This window comes from Plectropomus leopardus, chromosome 4 (genome assembly GCF_026936395.1).
Source record: "Plectropomus leopardus strain MGB_pleo_1.0 chromosome 4, ASM2693639v1, whole genome shotgun sequence".
Lineage (NCBI taxonomy): Eukaryota > Metazoa > Chordata > Actinopteri > Perciformes > Serranidae > Plectropomus > Plectropomus leopardus.
In genome coordinates this window covers 6465794-6482077 of record NC_142179.1, presented here as the reverse complement: position 1 = coordinate 6482077, position 16284 = coordinate 6465794, and the positions used below count along the sequence as shown (strand labels likewise).

Below are 16284 nucleotides of genomic sequence, written 5' to 3'. Positions count from 1 at the left end.
TTCTGACAAACAGAATGGGATTTTCGTGAAGGATAACAGATTTTTTATTTTAAGGAAACTAAACCTACACTCCAGTGAGGATGATCTCCCACCTCCACCTCCCAGCTATGTTTCCCTGAGCTGTGAAAAACAAGTTTTTTCGATAAAAATATATATTAAATTAAAATGTATTACTGGTATTTTAAATTCTGTTGATCACAAACTGGACAATGTCACTTATGTTACTGACTATACACTAAAAAAAACATTAGAAGCACTGCAAGAATGAAAATCTGAATTCAAATAAAGTTTATTAAAACACTTGTTCCCTCACAGTAAAACAAAATGAGACCCAAAACTGACATAATTCATATAAGACTCTAATATTATCTAAAACTAAAACTGATGACTGATACAAAGTTGTTTGAATCAAAAAAGATGCTGATAACCAGAGAAATCACCAGCTTTGATTTGTTAAAGTTTTTCTCCTTCTGATGAGACAGAGTTTGAGTGCATCATGCAATTTAAGTATATACAAAAGAACACCAGAAAACATTAATTTAAAATCTATGAAAAAGTATCAAAAGCAGGAGTTTTGCTAAACAAAATATGGCAAAATCCTTAATGGATCTTTCAAAAATATATTTCTGATTTTAAAAAAAAGTTCATGTTTTTTACGAAGTTCTATTCACACAATAAAAGATAAAAACACACATTGCATTATTCATTTAAGACATTAAAATTATTGTGGACAACAAATTATTGATGGTGAAGAACAAAAGAGCATAATCAATATAACAGAGTGTTTTCAGTCTCTGAGACTCTGAGTGTAAACCACTGAAATTATAACATGAACAAAAGTGAAATAACTCATCAGAAGATCCACACATCTGAAAAACACTGATGTCTGATGACGATGAAAGTTGATCAATCACTCGACTGGAAATGATTGATTTGGTAAAGAAGGTTTACATGATGTTATAATGTGGAAAAAAGATGCTGCGAACATGGCTAAAAAGCTGTAATCCAAAAGCTAGAATTGATTTAAACCTGTATGAAAGGTGATGTAATGCTGTGTACATGTATTTTCTTTTCTGGATTAATAGATTATTTATTTCCATAAAATCTTGACATAGAGTGAAGTCAGCCCAAAATCTTCACCAACACAAACGTCACTGAACATCAGCGAGAAATCTCAGTTTGACAGATTTTGATTTCAGCAGTTTTAGCACCACCAGCTTTTCCAATAAAAAAATGTGGGAAGAGTTTCTCAGTGAAAGTGTCTCTGTGAGTGCAGATCTGAGTCATGTCTTCAGGGTCGTAGAAGGACACCTCCCCCCTGTCATAGTCCAGCTGGACTCTGATCCTCTGGAGACTCTTCTTCACTGGGACAGTCTTACCAGCTCCATCAGTGTATTCTCCTTTGTAGTATAATAAACACCAGATTCCATATTTTGGTGAAGCAAATATCTCTCCCTTCCTGTCAGCTGACTCTTTCGCCACACCTACACTCCAGCGAGGATGGTCTCCCACCTCCATGTCCCAGCTGTGTTTCCCTGAGCTGAAGCCCTCAGAGCCCAGAACATTTACATACTCAGTGTGCCTCTCTGGATTATCAGGAAGCTGCTGCTTTGTGTTTCCACGTCTCACACTGGTCAGATCATCAGACAGATAGAGACAGCTGCATGCAGTGTTTGGGTCCAGAATGACAGGACTGAAGTGGACCTTGTCCCTCATCTTGTCCCAGACCCTGAAGGACAGGTTGCCCAGGTGTTTGGCCACATCTATCAGCACTCCTGAGAGCAGCTGTGGATCTGACAGTGAGCTCTGGACTCTGGCTCTGCTCTGAGTGTCTTTATAACTGCTGAGGAACGCCACGTTGTGTTTCTGCAGCTCTTCTTCAACAGCACAGATACTGTCTGACAGAGAGGAGATCTGCTCCTCAATCATCCTCATCTCTCTGCTCAGAGTCCTCCTCTTCTGCTCCTCTTCCTCCCTCAGAGCTGCCAGTCTGGACTCCTCTTCCTCTTTCAGGAGCTGGTGGAGCTTGTTGAACTCTGCTCTGATCTGTCTCTCTGTGGACAACAGCTGCTTCTTGGAGTGTTGACTCACTTCTCTGTATGTCTCCTGCACTTTTTCATATTTGTCCCTCTTGTCCTGCAGAGACTTTAAGTCAGATTTCAGCTCGTCCTTCAGCTCACTGACTGCTTGTTCTACAGGAACCACCTTGTGACTCTGGTGGAGAGAAAACTCACAGACAGGACAGACAGCTCTGTCTTCATCCTTACAGAACAATTTAGGCTCTTCTTGATGTTTACTGCACACAAACATTAGTGTCTTCTCTCCTTTTTCTGTCTCAGATGATCCAGTTTTCAGTCTCTCGGCAAAAGAGTCAGCCAGTTCCTTCAGAGTAAAGTTCACATTAGGATCTTCTTTTGAGGATTTTCTTTTACAAATGGGACAGTTTTTGTGTTTAGTTTGTTCCCAGAATTGTTTCAGGCAGCTTGAACAGAAGTTGTGGTTGCAGCTCAGAGACACAGGATCTCTGAAAGTCTCTGAACACACATGGCAGCTCAGGAAACTTTCAAAAAGAGCAATTTTTTCAGCCATCTTCCCTGTTTTCCAAATTGTCCTTAACTTAGAAACTTAGAAACTCACCGATTTTATTTCCCCTCAGTTTGCTTCTCCAAGTATGAAATGTTTGATAGAGATCTCCTGCAGTGTAATGGCGACGCGGCTCTGTCTGACAATGTCAGAATTTGATTTCAGTTCAAACCTCCTCCTATTAGTTAATCATTCACAGTATTAAACAAAGTAATCTGACCAACAGAAACTAACCTTCTGTATCTGGAACACCTCCAAATTCATCTTATAACCCAATGGTTTCCCTCTGTGTGATTATCTGTGTAAGTCTTTAAAACTGTCGGAGTGGTGAAGATTTTTATCTCTCCAATAGGTTGCAGCTCATATTTCATGTGACACAATAAAAATATTTTGTTACAATGATGACAAAAGCAAAAAAAAAAAAATCTTTTGGAAACACTGAAAATGAAAAGACCAATGATGCAAAACTCTTCTTAAATTAAACTTCTTCATGACATGATGCGCCTGTGTCTGTGTGTGACTTCAGCTGCACACACAGTGTATCTGAATGAAAAAACAGATTTTCAATTATATTTCTTGGCTCAGTATTTCTGTTTGTTGCTGATAACAGCAGCACCTTGTCTGTCAGGTTTTATCTTACTTCTGACCTTTGTTTTCAGAGTTTTATTGGTACATGTACTCCTTTGCGTTTTAAGGTCTTTCGTTTTTCCAAAAAGGTTTGTAGCATATTCTATTTAGGGTCACACGACTCAACTGTTGTTCCAGTTCTAAAGATGGAAAAGTATTAATTTGTGTTGATGTATTTTTGTCATTTTCTTTACTTTTATTACAAGAAATGTAAATACTGACAATTAAATACTGCATCTGCTCTTACTGAAGTTATACAAGAATTACCAAAAGTGTGCAAGATTATGATAATATATAACCTAATTTCAGTGTATATTTCAGAGATAATCAGGTATATATGTTAACTGAAGAGGCATCCGTCAATATTAAAGTTGATTCACTTTCCAGAATCTTATATATGTATGTGTGAAAAGTACTTGCAGATATACTTTTAATAATTTAGTTAAGTAATAGGCAGGGAGTGGAAATAAACTTACCTCTGTTAAGGTGGACAGTCTGCAGGAAAATGTAGGCTTTTCTGCCCCCCTGTGGAGATAAAGAAAGACAAAATTACGCCCACAAACAAATATGCCCACATATATTTATCTGTAAATATAAACTGAACTCTATAAAAAAGATTTAAATGTGTAAAATGCATTATGAAGATATCAAGCATCACATCTGAAACATGATTGACAAGCAATCAGTCAGCTTGACAAAATAACAGATGTGCCATTTTTTCAGCTAATAACTAAGTTAAAATTTTATGTCTTGAAATCAGTCATTATTATTTTAAACTGAATGAACACCTGACAGTTTTTAATAGTAACAGAATTCAAAAACTGACTCACATTTTTAAGTAAATTAACTGCAGAAATGTCTGCAAAAATGCACTCAACATAATTTTCTGTCTAATAATAACAGTAATAATCCAAATATAAGGTAAAGTGTAATAAGTTAACAACTCTCAAGATCAATTAATGTTTTGCGTCTCCATCTCTGCACCCTACATACACTGTGCTGACTGACTCGACGGGTTTAATAAAATCTTCATTCTCCTCGTGTAAAATCAAGATTTTATGCATCAAACGTGATCAGATTATCAAACATACATTGTTATAGATGAGACTATCCAACAGAAAATACACTTTTTAAGATCTTCCTTGACAACATTCAGATGCTGCTTTGATGGAAATGAAGCAGGGATAAAATTCCAGAAATATAATAAATATAACACTTTGAATAGAGCCATTTCACATGGTGAGCAGTGGTAGTTGATAAGGTGGCTGTGCGACTATCAAGGAGGAAGTGGTTAATATTCCAGTGGCTTTTCGGCTTACAGGTGGATATACTTTAAACAGCCAGAAAAAGGGCTGAGCACATGTGAGCAGTTTGTCCCGGAAAACTGCATTAATTAGGTTACTTAATGAATAAAATGTAACAGTGAAAACATTATAAAACAATGTTTCCTCTTCACCCTTCATACACTGTGTGATCATCATACAGTCCTGCTGACTCAGCAGGTTTAATCAAATCTGAATTCTCCTCATGATCAAATCATTTCACACACCATCACTACGTGTGTGTGTATACGACCCTCAGTCCTCCGTCTGCTCAAAGAGGTCATCGATAACAGACCTGAGTATCAACACACTGTTACAACTTACAGTCACAAAGCTCATCAACAGCTGCTCTGATTCTGCTGCTCTGATTTTATGAGTTTATAATGATGCAGTGAAGCTGTAAGAGGGTGAAGCTGAACCATTTTTTAAATGTGACTTCTGAACGTGCGCACACACTCACACACACACACACACACACACACACACACACACACACACACACACACACACAGTGCGATACACACCAGTGTGAGAATCAACTCCATCAATATTAAACACGCTGCACAACTCTTCTCCAAAATGCAATGCTTTATTTTTAACTTTTTGAGTGTAATCAGGGTGGTATGAGGATGCGTCTGGTTTCTTTATAAACAGTGGGTTAATTTGTAATTTGACTTTACAAAAGAAAATGTGAACTAAAGTTGATCTGGCACCAAAAAAATCAAATGGAACAATTAATTGGCAAAGATTAAATATGTAAAATTGTCTGTTTTATTTTTTAAATGAGTATCTGCTTGTATAATTATTTCTTTCTGATTTATTTTCATTTTTTAAATAAAAAAAGATAAATGATTTCTATTTTAACAAATACATATGGATACCACCTCAGACAAAGTATTTAGAATAAAACCTGCTGGTGATTTAATTACACAGTATTTGAAGCAGCATCCGTCTGATGTACATTTTAAAAAGATACTCTAATATTATCTAAAAATAAAACTGATGACTGATACAATGTTGTTTGAATCAATAAAGATGCTGCTAACGCTGTAATCCAAAAGCTAGAATTGATTTAAACCTATATGAAAGGTGATGTAATGCTGAGTACATATATTTTCTTTTCTGGATTAATAGATTATTTGTTATTTCCATACAATCTTGACAGAGAGTGAAGTCAGCCTAAAATCTTCAACACAGACGTCACTGAACATCAGAGAGAAATCTCAGTTTGACAGATTTTGATTTCAGCAGTTTTAGCATCACCAGCTTTTCCAATAAAAAAATATGGGAAGAGTTTCTCAGTGAAAGTGTCTCTGTGAGTGCAGATTTCAGTCATGTCTTCAGGGTTGTAGAAGGACACCTCCCCCCTGTCATAGTCCAGCTGGACTCTGATCCTCTGGAGACTCTTCTTCACTGGGACAGTCTTACCAGCTCCATCAGTGTATTTTCCACTGAAGAGTGTTAAACACCAGATTCCATATTTTGGTGAGACAAGTATCTTTCCCTTCCTGTCAGCTGACTCTTTAGCCAAACCAACAAGCCAGTGAGGATGGTCTCCCACCTCCACGTCCCAGCTGTGTTTCCCTGAGCTGAAGCCCTCAGAGCCCAGAACATCTGCAAAGTTAGTGTATCTCTCTGGATTATCAGGAAGCTGCTGGTCTGTGTCTCCACGTCTCACACTGGTCAGATCATCAGACAGATAGAGACAGCTGCATGCAGTGTTTGGGTCCAGAATGACAGGACTGAAGTGGACCTTGTCCCTCATCTTGTCCCAGACCCTGAAGGACAGGTTGCCCAGGTGTTTGGCCACATCTATCAGCGCTCCTGAGAGCAGCTGTGGATCTGACAGTGAGCTCTGGACTCTGGCTCTGCTCTGAGTGTCTTTATAACTGCTGAGGAACGCCACGTTGTGTTTCTGCAGCTCTTCTTCAACAGCACAGATACTGTCTGACAGAGAGGAGATCTGCTCCTCAATCATCCTCATCTCTCTGCTCAGAGTCCTCCTCTTCTGCTCCTCTTCCTCCCTCAGAGCTGCCAGTCTGGACTCCTCTTCCTCTTTCAGGAGCTGGTGGAGCTTGTTGAACTCTGCTCTGATCTGTCTCTCTGTGGACAACAGCTGCTTCTTGGAGTGTTGACTCACTTCTCTGTATGTCTCCTGCACTTGTTTGTATTTGTCCCTCTTGTCCTGCAGAGACTTTAAGTCAGATTTCAGCTCGTCCTTCAGCTCACTGACTGCTTGTTCTACAGGAACCACCTTGTGACTCTGGTGGTGAGGAAACTCACAGACAGGACAGACAGCTCTGTCTTCATCCTTACAGAACAATTTAGTCTCATTTTGATGTTTACTGCACACAAATATTAGTGTCTTCTCTCCTTTTTCTGTCTCAGATGATCCAGTTTTCAGTCTCTCAGCAAAAGAGTCAGCCAGTTGCTTCAGTCCAAAGTTCACCAGAGGATCTGATTTTGAGGATCTTCTTTTACAAATGGGACAGTTTTTGTTGTTAGTTTGTTCCCAGAATTGTTTCAGGCATCTTGAACAGAAGTTGTGGTTGCAGCTCAGAGACACAGGATCTCTGAAAGTCTCTGAACACACATGGCAGCTCAGGTAACTTTTAAGGAGAGCTCTCTCTGCCATCTTAAACTGAAGTTATCTTTCAACAGCAGGACTCACCGACTTAAAGTCTCTTTATTTCTCCATTTAATAAAATCAAAACGTGTGTTTCCCAGCAGAGATATCACACCCTGTAATGGCGTCTCAGCTCCGATCAGCAACATCAAATCTACTTTCATTTTCACTGACAGAGTAAACTGTGAGCAGGAAATGCTGCTGCGTCATTTAGTCACCAGCAGATGGTGTCAGGATGTTTTCAGAGGTAAATATATTTTACTCTTCATTCAGAGCAGCACAAACTTTTGTAAATAAGTCTTCAGGCAAACAAAAATAATATGAATGATAATATTTATATATATTAAATGCATATCATTAATAATATTTAGTGACTGACTTACACTAACGCAGGTTAACTACATTTTTAGTTTTTAGCCAACAGGAAACGTGACAAGAATGTTTTGCTAACATCAGTATGAACCTTTAATTTATTTGATCTGATTTATGTTTGGTATTAAGTTAAATCCGAGTTTTCAATTCAACCTTTATTTGGAGTTTTTGAGATTGTACAGTTTGTGATGTTTTCCTGCCCAAGCTATTATCCTTTTTATCAGGGTGAATGATTACCAGCAGGAAATGCTGCAGTTTACTTTAGTAACCAGCAGATGGTGTCAGGATGTCTTAAGAGTTGAATATTTTCCTCTGCATTAACAACAATACTATTCTCTTGTTTAAAGAATACTTTTTAAGATGATTTCTGCCCTGACAGCATTCAGATAAGGAATAAAGAAATATTACAATTATATATAATATAATATTTAATAAGTACATAATAAATGTTATACTTTGAATAGAGCCATTTTGCATTGTGAAGAGGGGTGTAGTGGTAGTTGATAGAAACTTTAGCAACAAAATTTCAATGGCTTTTAGGCTTATAGGTAGGTATACTTTAAATGCAGGTGGATATACCCCTTAAACCTGTGCATGCTAATACTTCTGTATTTTAAAATGAGATTTTGCAGGACTTGTATCTGAGTAATTTTTTAACGTAGTCTGCAACAGATCTGATCTACAGTGCCCACTCTGTGTGCATGTGCTGGTTAGTATCTGCAGTAAAGGTGAATTACATTGTATGTATGCGTAGCAGAACCAGACAGCCTTACGCCGTCCTTGTTCTGCATTTGACCCCGAATGGAGCTCTTGTTCTCAGTAACACTTAACCCAAACTCTCCCCGAGGAACGCTGAATAACTGAATACACAAGCAGAGGCCCTGCTGAGGGTTAAACTGATGTGAACAGAGACTGTGAGTATTTTAACTCGCTGGAGAGAACCAGAGCTGTAAGAAAGAGGACGAGAGGAGGGGTGATGAATGAATATTTGATTGGCTCTTCTTCAGCCCTGCGTGATTTAATATTGATGCGGTCCAGAGGCCTTGAGACTCGGCTCTCTCTGGCTCCAAGGTACATTAACACACCGCTAGCATACCTGAGCTCTCCCTGACCTCCCATGAGAGAAAAACTGTGTAGTATGAATATGATGATATGTGTCTGTATGTGTGCACACAGTATAAGTACATGCTTGTGTACCTAATTACCTTACCTAATACCTTATTCAATAAAAAAATACCTTTTTTTTCTGCCTTTTGATTCCATAACCTTTTGAAACTTGGATCGACATTAGTTTTTGCCTTTCACAAGCATTTAAACCTTTGAGACCTCAGTAGATTGGTCTGGTTTCTTTTGAAAAGAAGAAAAAAGGCAAAGAGCGAGAAATTGGCTGAAGGTGAAAGGAAAACGACCTGAAAATAAGTTTTTTAAAAAAGAGAGAGAATTTATAGGAAATGAAGAAAAATAAAAAAAATGGTGAAAATGTCCAGAAAACTATATTTATGCTTATTTTAATTATATATATTTAAAATTATGTTACAGATTATATGTGCATTATTTATGAATATTCTTATATGTCAGACCAGCCAGTTCACATCGATTTGTCTCGCGAATCGTTGGTCTGAACTGCGCTTTAAAGTATCCAGCCTAATGTGTGTATCTAACCCTTTTCAGGGTTCTGCAGCTGAAACTGTTGAATGTTGTGAAAACTTGAGATTCTAGCTGGATAATCAGCCTGTTCTCGTTCCGAAATCATCAAATATTGCCGGTTTGCAGTGCTTTCGATGTAAAATCCCAATGCCAAATGCCACCTTTCCTGTCTGAATGACATGCCGCCAGCATGGTGTCAGCTGAGAATGCGGCTGGACTGAAATGTCTGCGGTGTTACTGTTAATAGCGGGATGGCTGGGGGTGGCAGACAGTCTGGATCAAACAAACCTCGGACTTTCATGCTGGATTCTGGTGTTTGCCTCCACTGCCAGTGTGATTGGTTTTTCAACACCTAAACATATGCCTGTTTTGCCTAAACCTAACCATCTGTGCCAACATGTGAAAACATGTGATCCCACCATGCGCATTTGAAATCAGTGTAGCGTCAACAGCAGCCGAGAAGTATACCAAGAGCGTAATATGTAGACGTGAAAGTCCACTGTAAGGCAGCAGTACGTGACGACTTGGGATGAGAACATGTTGCAATACCAGACTCTCTTTTAAGACTCATGTGGAACAAAAAAAAAGCAAAACTGCCAAGCAAACTGAGGGTCAAACTTGGATTTTTGTGTAGAAAAAAAATCTTTTTTTTTCTACACAAAAATCATTGTGCAATCTACAGTTTTTGATTATGGTTTCTGTATATGTGCATGCTTCTCTTATACAACTTGCATCTCCACCTTCTGTTTCAGTTTACCTGCACCAACTTTGATCGTTGGACGCTTTTTATTTCTCAACAACCTTATTTCCATATTCTTAAGTACCGCTGTGGTGTTTCGAAAAAGTCATATAGAAAAATATTCTATCAAGTGCAGCTAGATTCCCTGTTTCATGCAGAGTCAAGCCATACAATTCATGCCGTGTGCAATGTGTGCACATTATAGAAAGTGGTAGAAGCTGCAGAGTCCCCACTGAATTTAATGGAAATCACACACACACACACACTCACATGTCCAATCTGCCCATGACTGCACTCACAAGACAGGAGGGTGAAGGTGAGGAAAGGCGTTGTTCAAGCCTGGTGTGCATGATTTAGTACCACAGGGATCCCACTGTAACTCATTGTATCTGCAGCTGACTGAAAACCTTGAGCACAGGCTCTTTCTGTCCACCTTTGCACAAACACACAGTGCGTCCATCAATCTTTGGCGAATTATCAGATTTTGGCTATATTTGGGCTTTTTTGATGTTTTTTCTACGCTACTTTAAGACTCATTGTAAATCATTGAGAGTGAAGAACTTTTCCTATTTACTTGTGACTAAATTGAAATATCTGTAGGGGGCGCCATTTCATTTTTGCTGCTGTTGCACAGTGCTGTGCCACTGTGTCAGGCTCTCCATTATGTATCATTTCATTCCCTGATGTTACTGTGCTGCATGAAGATATTATGTTGTATCATCTAACCATCAGAATAAAAGTTTGATGTAACGTCTCTCCTCCTTTGCACAGAGCTCATCAACAGGGGTCAGAAGTTCAAAGACGAGTTCATATGTTTGTCTGTTGCATCCGGTGCTGGTGAGGCGATTTAAGTTTGTACTGGAGACACATTTCTATGCACAACACCTGGGTGTGATATATTGTATATGAGCTGTAAACAAAACAACAAAAAATGTTGGAAATAAATCAAACAATATTATGTAACACTGGTAAATTAAGTGTTTGATGACATAATATAAAAAGACAACATGAGACTAAAACATGTTGCTACCTGTAAAATATGAAATTAATCTAAAACATGTAAAATCCCGATGAATTTTGTTCAGCAATAATCTTGATAATAAACCACAAAAAGAGTCCTCCATCATTTGCAGTGGAGTTGGCTGTTGTTAAAGAATGGAAGAGAAAAAGAAAAGACGGGAAAGTGAGGAGGGGGAGCATCTTTGGGGATTACCGGGTCATATTCATGGAGGATCATAGTTTATTCTTTTTAAACATGGCTGAATTATTCAACAGCTTTTTCTTCAGAAATGTTTCATTTTTTATTTTTTTCAGAAGAGCGCTGGGACACGTAAACCAAGGCCACCGGCGAAACACTCTCTTAGGGTTAGCTTAGTAACTCTGTGAAGAAAATACACACTCTAATACAACTAACACACACACACACACACACACACACACACACACACACACACACACGAGTTGATCACATATGGAAACATGGACTTCTATAAAACAGACGACCCCGAGGAATTTCTAATGAACAGAAAAATACAGTTTTTTCATCTGAACATATGAGCTGAGTTTGTTCCCCAATTAGAAATAAGTTGTGTGTGTGTGTGTGTGTGTGTGTGATGTACAGCTTGGTGGACAGATGTGTAAAACAACAGTGAGTGGAAGACAGCAGGGACAAGACAGGCAGCGCTACCTGACACAACTGTGAACTGCAAAAGACACCTGGAGCTGCCTATCTCACACACACTGGCACACACATACACACACATATGCACAAACAAACACACACATATGCACAAACAAACACACACACACAAAAGCTCCTCAATGATCCCTTAACGAAGGAACCTCATTTGTTTCACCATGGAGACGGAGAAGGTGGAAAAAGACACTTGGCCCTTAGGGGATGCTCATGTGTACGAAACAAGGCAACCTTGCCCCACACACACACACACACACACACACACACACACACACACACACACACACACACACACACACACACACACACACACACACACACACACACACAGCAGAGCTTCCCCTTTAATGTCAAAGTCTGTTTCTGTGACTGTAATTCTTGCTGGTGAGACGCATTTTCCACCTCGCTGTTTACTTTAAAATTTTGCTAAACTCAACTTCATAAAACGGTGATAGTTGAGATATTAAGCTAACTGCACTGGGAGCATTTTTAAGTAACATGCATTCACCCACTCACCTGCACACACATGCAAACAAAGGTGGATAACTGAACAGGCCTATTGGACACACACCCAGAGGCCGAGAGTTTTAGGAGGGCCCCCTGGCCTTCACCTGCAAAACGTCTGTCAAATTAAAATTTGGAATACTTGCAACACTTTTTGCATTTCTCTCAGTTACTCAGATTTTATTTGGACTACACCAACAAAATTTGTACATGTTAAACTTGCATCTGCCTGCTAATCACTCAGACCATTTAAAATGATTACATATGACATATTTTCCACAATATTTATTTTGAATGGAAGAAGTCAGATGTTGCAGCTGACCCAGCGCTGGGGCAAGGAAACGCTGCCGGTGACAACGAACAATAATGGGCGCAAAGGTCCCTTTTGGTTGTGCAGACGGGTTGGAAGGGTCCAACAGACCCTGGACTTTTACCCAAGCACCTGGTGTTCACCTTCTGTATGACTGTAGAGCCAAACAAACCACATGCTCGTGTTGCCTAAATCCAACCAATGTTGCCTTTGTAGCTTAATCCTTATTTTTAGCCATGTGCTTTTGTTGATATCCCTGAACGCCAACAGCAGATACAGGAGGATAACAAGAGTATTATATGTAGATGCAGAGGTCCACTGACAAAGGGGCGACGTGTGACGACTTGGAATGCAAACATGTTGAAGAGACACAACTACAAAGAGACAAAATGACCATAGGAGACACAAAACAGCGATAGCAAAAGAGGGAAAAACCAGCACAAAGTCTGTGTGTCTGGCTCCTATGTTGGAGAGGTGGTGGCGCCTATTGCATATCTTCGCCCAGGGGCCCAATGTCTCATAATTCGCCCATGCATGCAATGCAAGACGCAAAAACAAACATTTGCAGCCACACACTCCTCAGGGCTTGCATGTTAATCTTCATATCCTCCCTCATCATCATTAAGGCCACTGGAGACCATGAAGATCTATTGTTCCTACTGATGTCAGTCATGAAAATCATCTAGTTCTTCCCCTCAGTGCGTGCGCGCACGCACACACACACACACACACACACACACACACACACACACACACACACACACACACACACACACACACACACACACACACACACACACACACACACACACACACACACACACACGTCTGGAGGGATGGCCGGACTGACAGCTCCTCTGGACGGCTGGATTTGTGTCACCAGCTGTCCTGGATGCATTATCCAACCAGACCAAATTGTCCCCCCGGCTGAAATGGCAGCCTCGCTTCAGTCCCCTGGCGAGCTACACATCATTAGCCGCCATCTTGGCCCTGACGCTTGCCGTGTCCCTCAGAACCAGAGGGGGGAAGGCCGTGGACAGACTCTGTGGAAGTTTGCTGCTGCGATTCATGCCGATGTGAGGGGACGGAGTTTCGGGGGAGTGAGGCTGAGTGTCATTATTTTCGTTCTGGCTGTGAAGCTCAGAATGGGATAACATGAGCCCACAAACTCGGTGAAGTTTTGTAAATAAACATATGAAATAACACAAAGTTCACTGTGTTCACTGCACAGTTTTTCATTTGCAAAACCAGACAAAGACCTGGATAAGAAACATTAACAGTAACAGTCACAACTTGGTTCACGTCTTTGCTTCAGACTGAAATATCTCAACAATTATTCAGTGGATTGCCTTGAATTTTGATTTAGGCATTCGTGGCCGTCAGAGGATGAATCCTAATGACTATGACCATCTTTTAATTTTTTTTTACTCAAGCAAAACCAAGAAGTCAACATATGTGGGTATATGTGAAATATCTCAACCTATGTCATTTCTGGCATGCTTCTGTGTCAGCTGTTTATGCTCCAGGATGTCGTCATGGTGATGTTAACAAATGCACATGGTGGGATGACGGGACCAGTTCGGTCAGGCCATGTTTGCATGTGGACGGGCTCAGTGCCTTTAGGCTGTTCACCAGCGTATAATAACAGCACCACCAGTTCTGTACGACCTCGTTCTCATCTGATGCCATCTAGCTGCGTTCTGAAAGGTGGCTTTTGGCATCATGCTTGAACGCCAAAAGCACCAACAGAGCGGCGCTGTTTGACAAGTTTGGAGATAGACCGGCTGTGCACTGTCATCATGTCATGTTTGGATTTTAACCAAAAACATGCAAAACTAATGACTTTCCCACCAACCTCAGGTGTCCTTTGTGTCTTGTGCTAATCAGCAATGTGCTAAATGAAAATGGTGAACATGGCATACATCATATCTGCTAAACATCAGCATATTATCATTGTGAGCCTGCTGACGTCAGCTTAAATCAATACAATGAAATCTCAGAGCTGCTAACATGAATATAGACTTTCATCATGTTTTATGTAATCACTTTTAAAATATATCCGCCCTTTCTGTTTATTTGTGATTTCTTGGGCATCAGATATTTCTGAATGTTGTTGATTTCAAATTTAGTTTATTGCTTTTTAAAAATAAAATGACTAAACAAAAATGAGAGGAAGCTGTGAATATAAGTGGCACCTAGATAAACGCTAAATTGAGTGCTTGCATGGCAGAGTCGTATGCTGGGTCAGAAAGTTGTCTCTCCCGAAGCCCTGGAGAGCCTCATTCAGACCCTGGTAATGTTGTTATGACGGCTGAGCTAATGCAGCATCCTGTCATGTTGTTGTGTGGCTGTTTCCCTCAGGAACTGGTGTGTGTGTGTGTGTGTGTGTGTGTGTGTGTGTGTGTGTGTGTGTGTGTGTGTGTGTGTGTGTGTGTGTGTTTTCAGAGTGTCTCGTTGAAGGAGGGGTTATTACAGTACATTAAGAGAGGGATTATACTGACCATGCTGACATCAACATGTTAGCTAATTGACAAGGGGGGAAGTTTACCAAATCCTCTTTAGGCTCAGACTGAATAAAACACTTACAGGGTGAATAAATGTCCACAAGCACACACTCATGGACACTTACACATGAGGATTAGAAGACTACATGACCTACAACTGTCTGACATGGACATCAATGGATCCAAGTCCAGACATGGATTCTGTGGTCGTTTTCTATCTGTTGTGCAATATAAACTATTAAAAAAATACTAGAGGCAGTAAAACTATTTCCTGCTTCATTTTGGTGTTTGATATCTACATTTAATGTCTAATTTTTGTCATTTAAATTTTATGTCCAGTCATTTTATAGTGGTAGATATTCTGTATACACAACTTGATTGCATGTAATTGCATCTCCGTTCTTTTTTTTTCTTTCTTTTTTTTTGAGGAAGGATCCCTCCCCAGTTGCTCTTTTTGAATTTTCTTCCAATTTTCCCCCATTTTAAGTTTTTTAACAGTATTTTTAAATAAATTATGGAGCCACATTTAAAGGAAAGCTTTTTGGCTTTTGTTTGCTCGACAAACTGCTCAATCACACTGAAAAATATTCAAAGTAAAATTCACTTGTGTCTCATTGTGAAATTATATGTTTAATTAACATATAACATATAACATTAATTAACATTGAGGCGGCAGAGGCTTCGTTGTGAGGAGGGCGTAACTCGGCGTCGGCGTGTGTTACGGCAGCAGCCTTCACCTGGTTGTAGCTCAATAAATAACTTTGATGAGTAATTTGAGCTGCAGGTAGCAACAAGTGACAGTTGATTTGTGGGTCACGTACTCAAGGTCGAGGCTCGCAGCGGCTGTATCGCTGCTACAATACGACTCATGTAAAATTCATTGAGAATGTCAAGTCGAACTAATAACCTCAACTCCACCCCGTCCTTCATGTGCGTCTCTCCTCTCTGCTCTGTGTCTCGGTCACTCTCCTCGTTTCCTCGCTTCTCTCGCTCCTCTTTTTTACCTTCCCTCTTCCTGTTTCCTCTCCTCTCATTTCCTTCCTCTTGTCTCCTCCCCACTCTTCTTTGCTTTTTTCACTCTGCTTCCTTAGCTTTCCTTTCCTTCATCCTGCCTCCTCTCCTCTTTTCTCCTTTACTCGTTTGTTCTCCTCACGTTTCCTTTTTTTTTATTGTCCCTCTTCTTCTTATAGGCCTATCTCTCATTTCCTCTCATTTTTCTACTGTCTCTTCTCCTCTTACTCAGTCTCCTCATTTCCCCTCTCCTCACCTTTTGACTTTTTGCCTCTCATGTCTGATCTCCTCTCTCTCCTTCTTTCCTCTCCTTTCTTTGCCTCCTCCCCTCTGTTGTCCTTCC

General features: G+C 39.9%; 2 protein-coding genes across 2 annotated transcripts; both read right to left on the bottom strand.

The window, feature by feature from the left end:
* Positions 1–265: 265 nt before the first annotated feature.
* On the bottom strand, positions 266–2721 carry LOC121944485 (zinc-binding protein A33-like). Its single transcript, XM_088076395.1, has one exon. The coding sequence runs from the start codon at positions 2587–2589 to the stop codon at positions 1162–1164; it is 1428 nt and encodes a 475-aa protein (XP_087932521.1). The 5' UTR covers positions 2590–2721; the 3' UTR covers positions 266–1161.
* Positions 2722–5102: 2381 nt separating this feature from the next.
* Positions 5103–7325, bottom strand: LOC121944744 (zinc-binding protein A33-like). Its single transcript, XM_088076393.1, has one exon. It carries the CDS (start codon positions 7165–7167, stop codon positions 5743–5745), a length of 1425 nt encoding a protein of 474 aa, XP_087932519.1. The 5' UTR covers positions 7168–7325; the 3' UTR covers positions 5103–5742.
* Positions 7326–16284: the final 8959 nt, after the last annotated feature.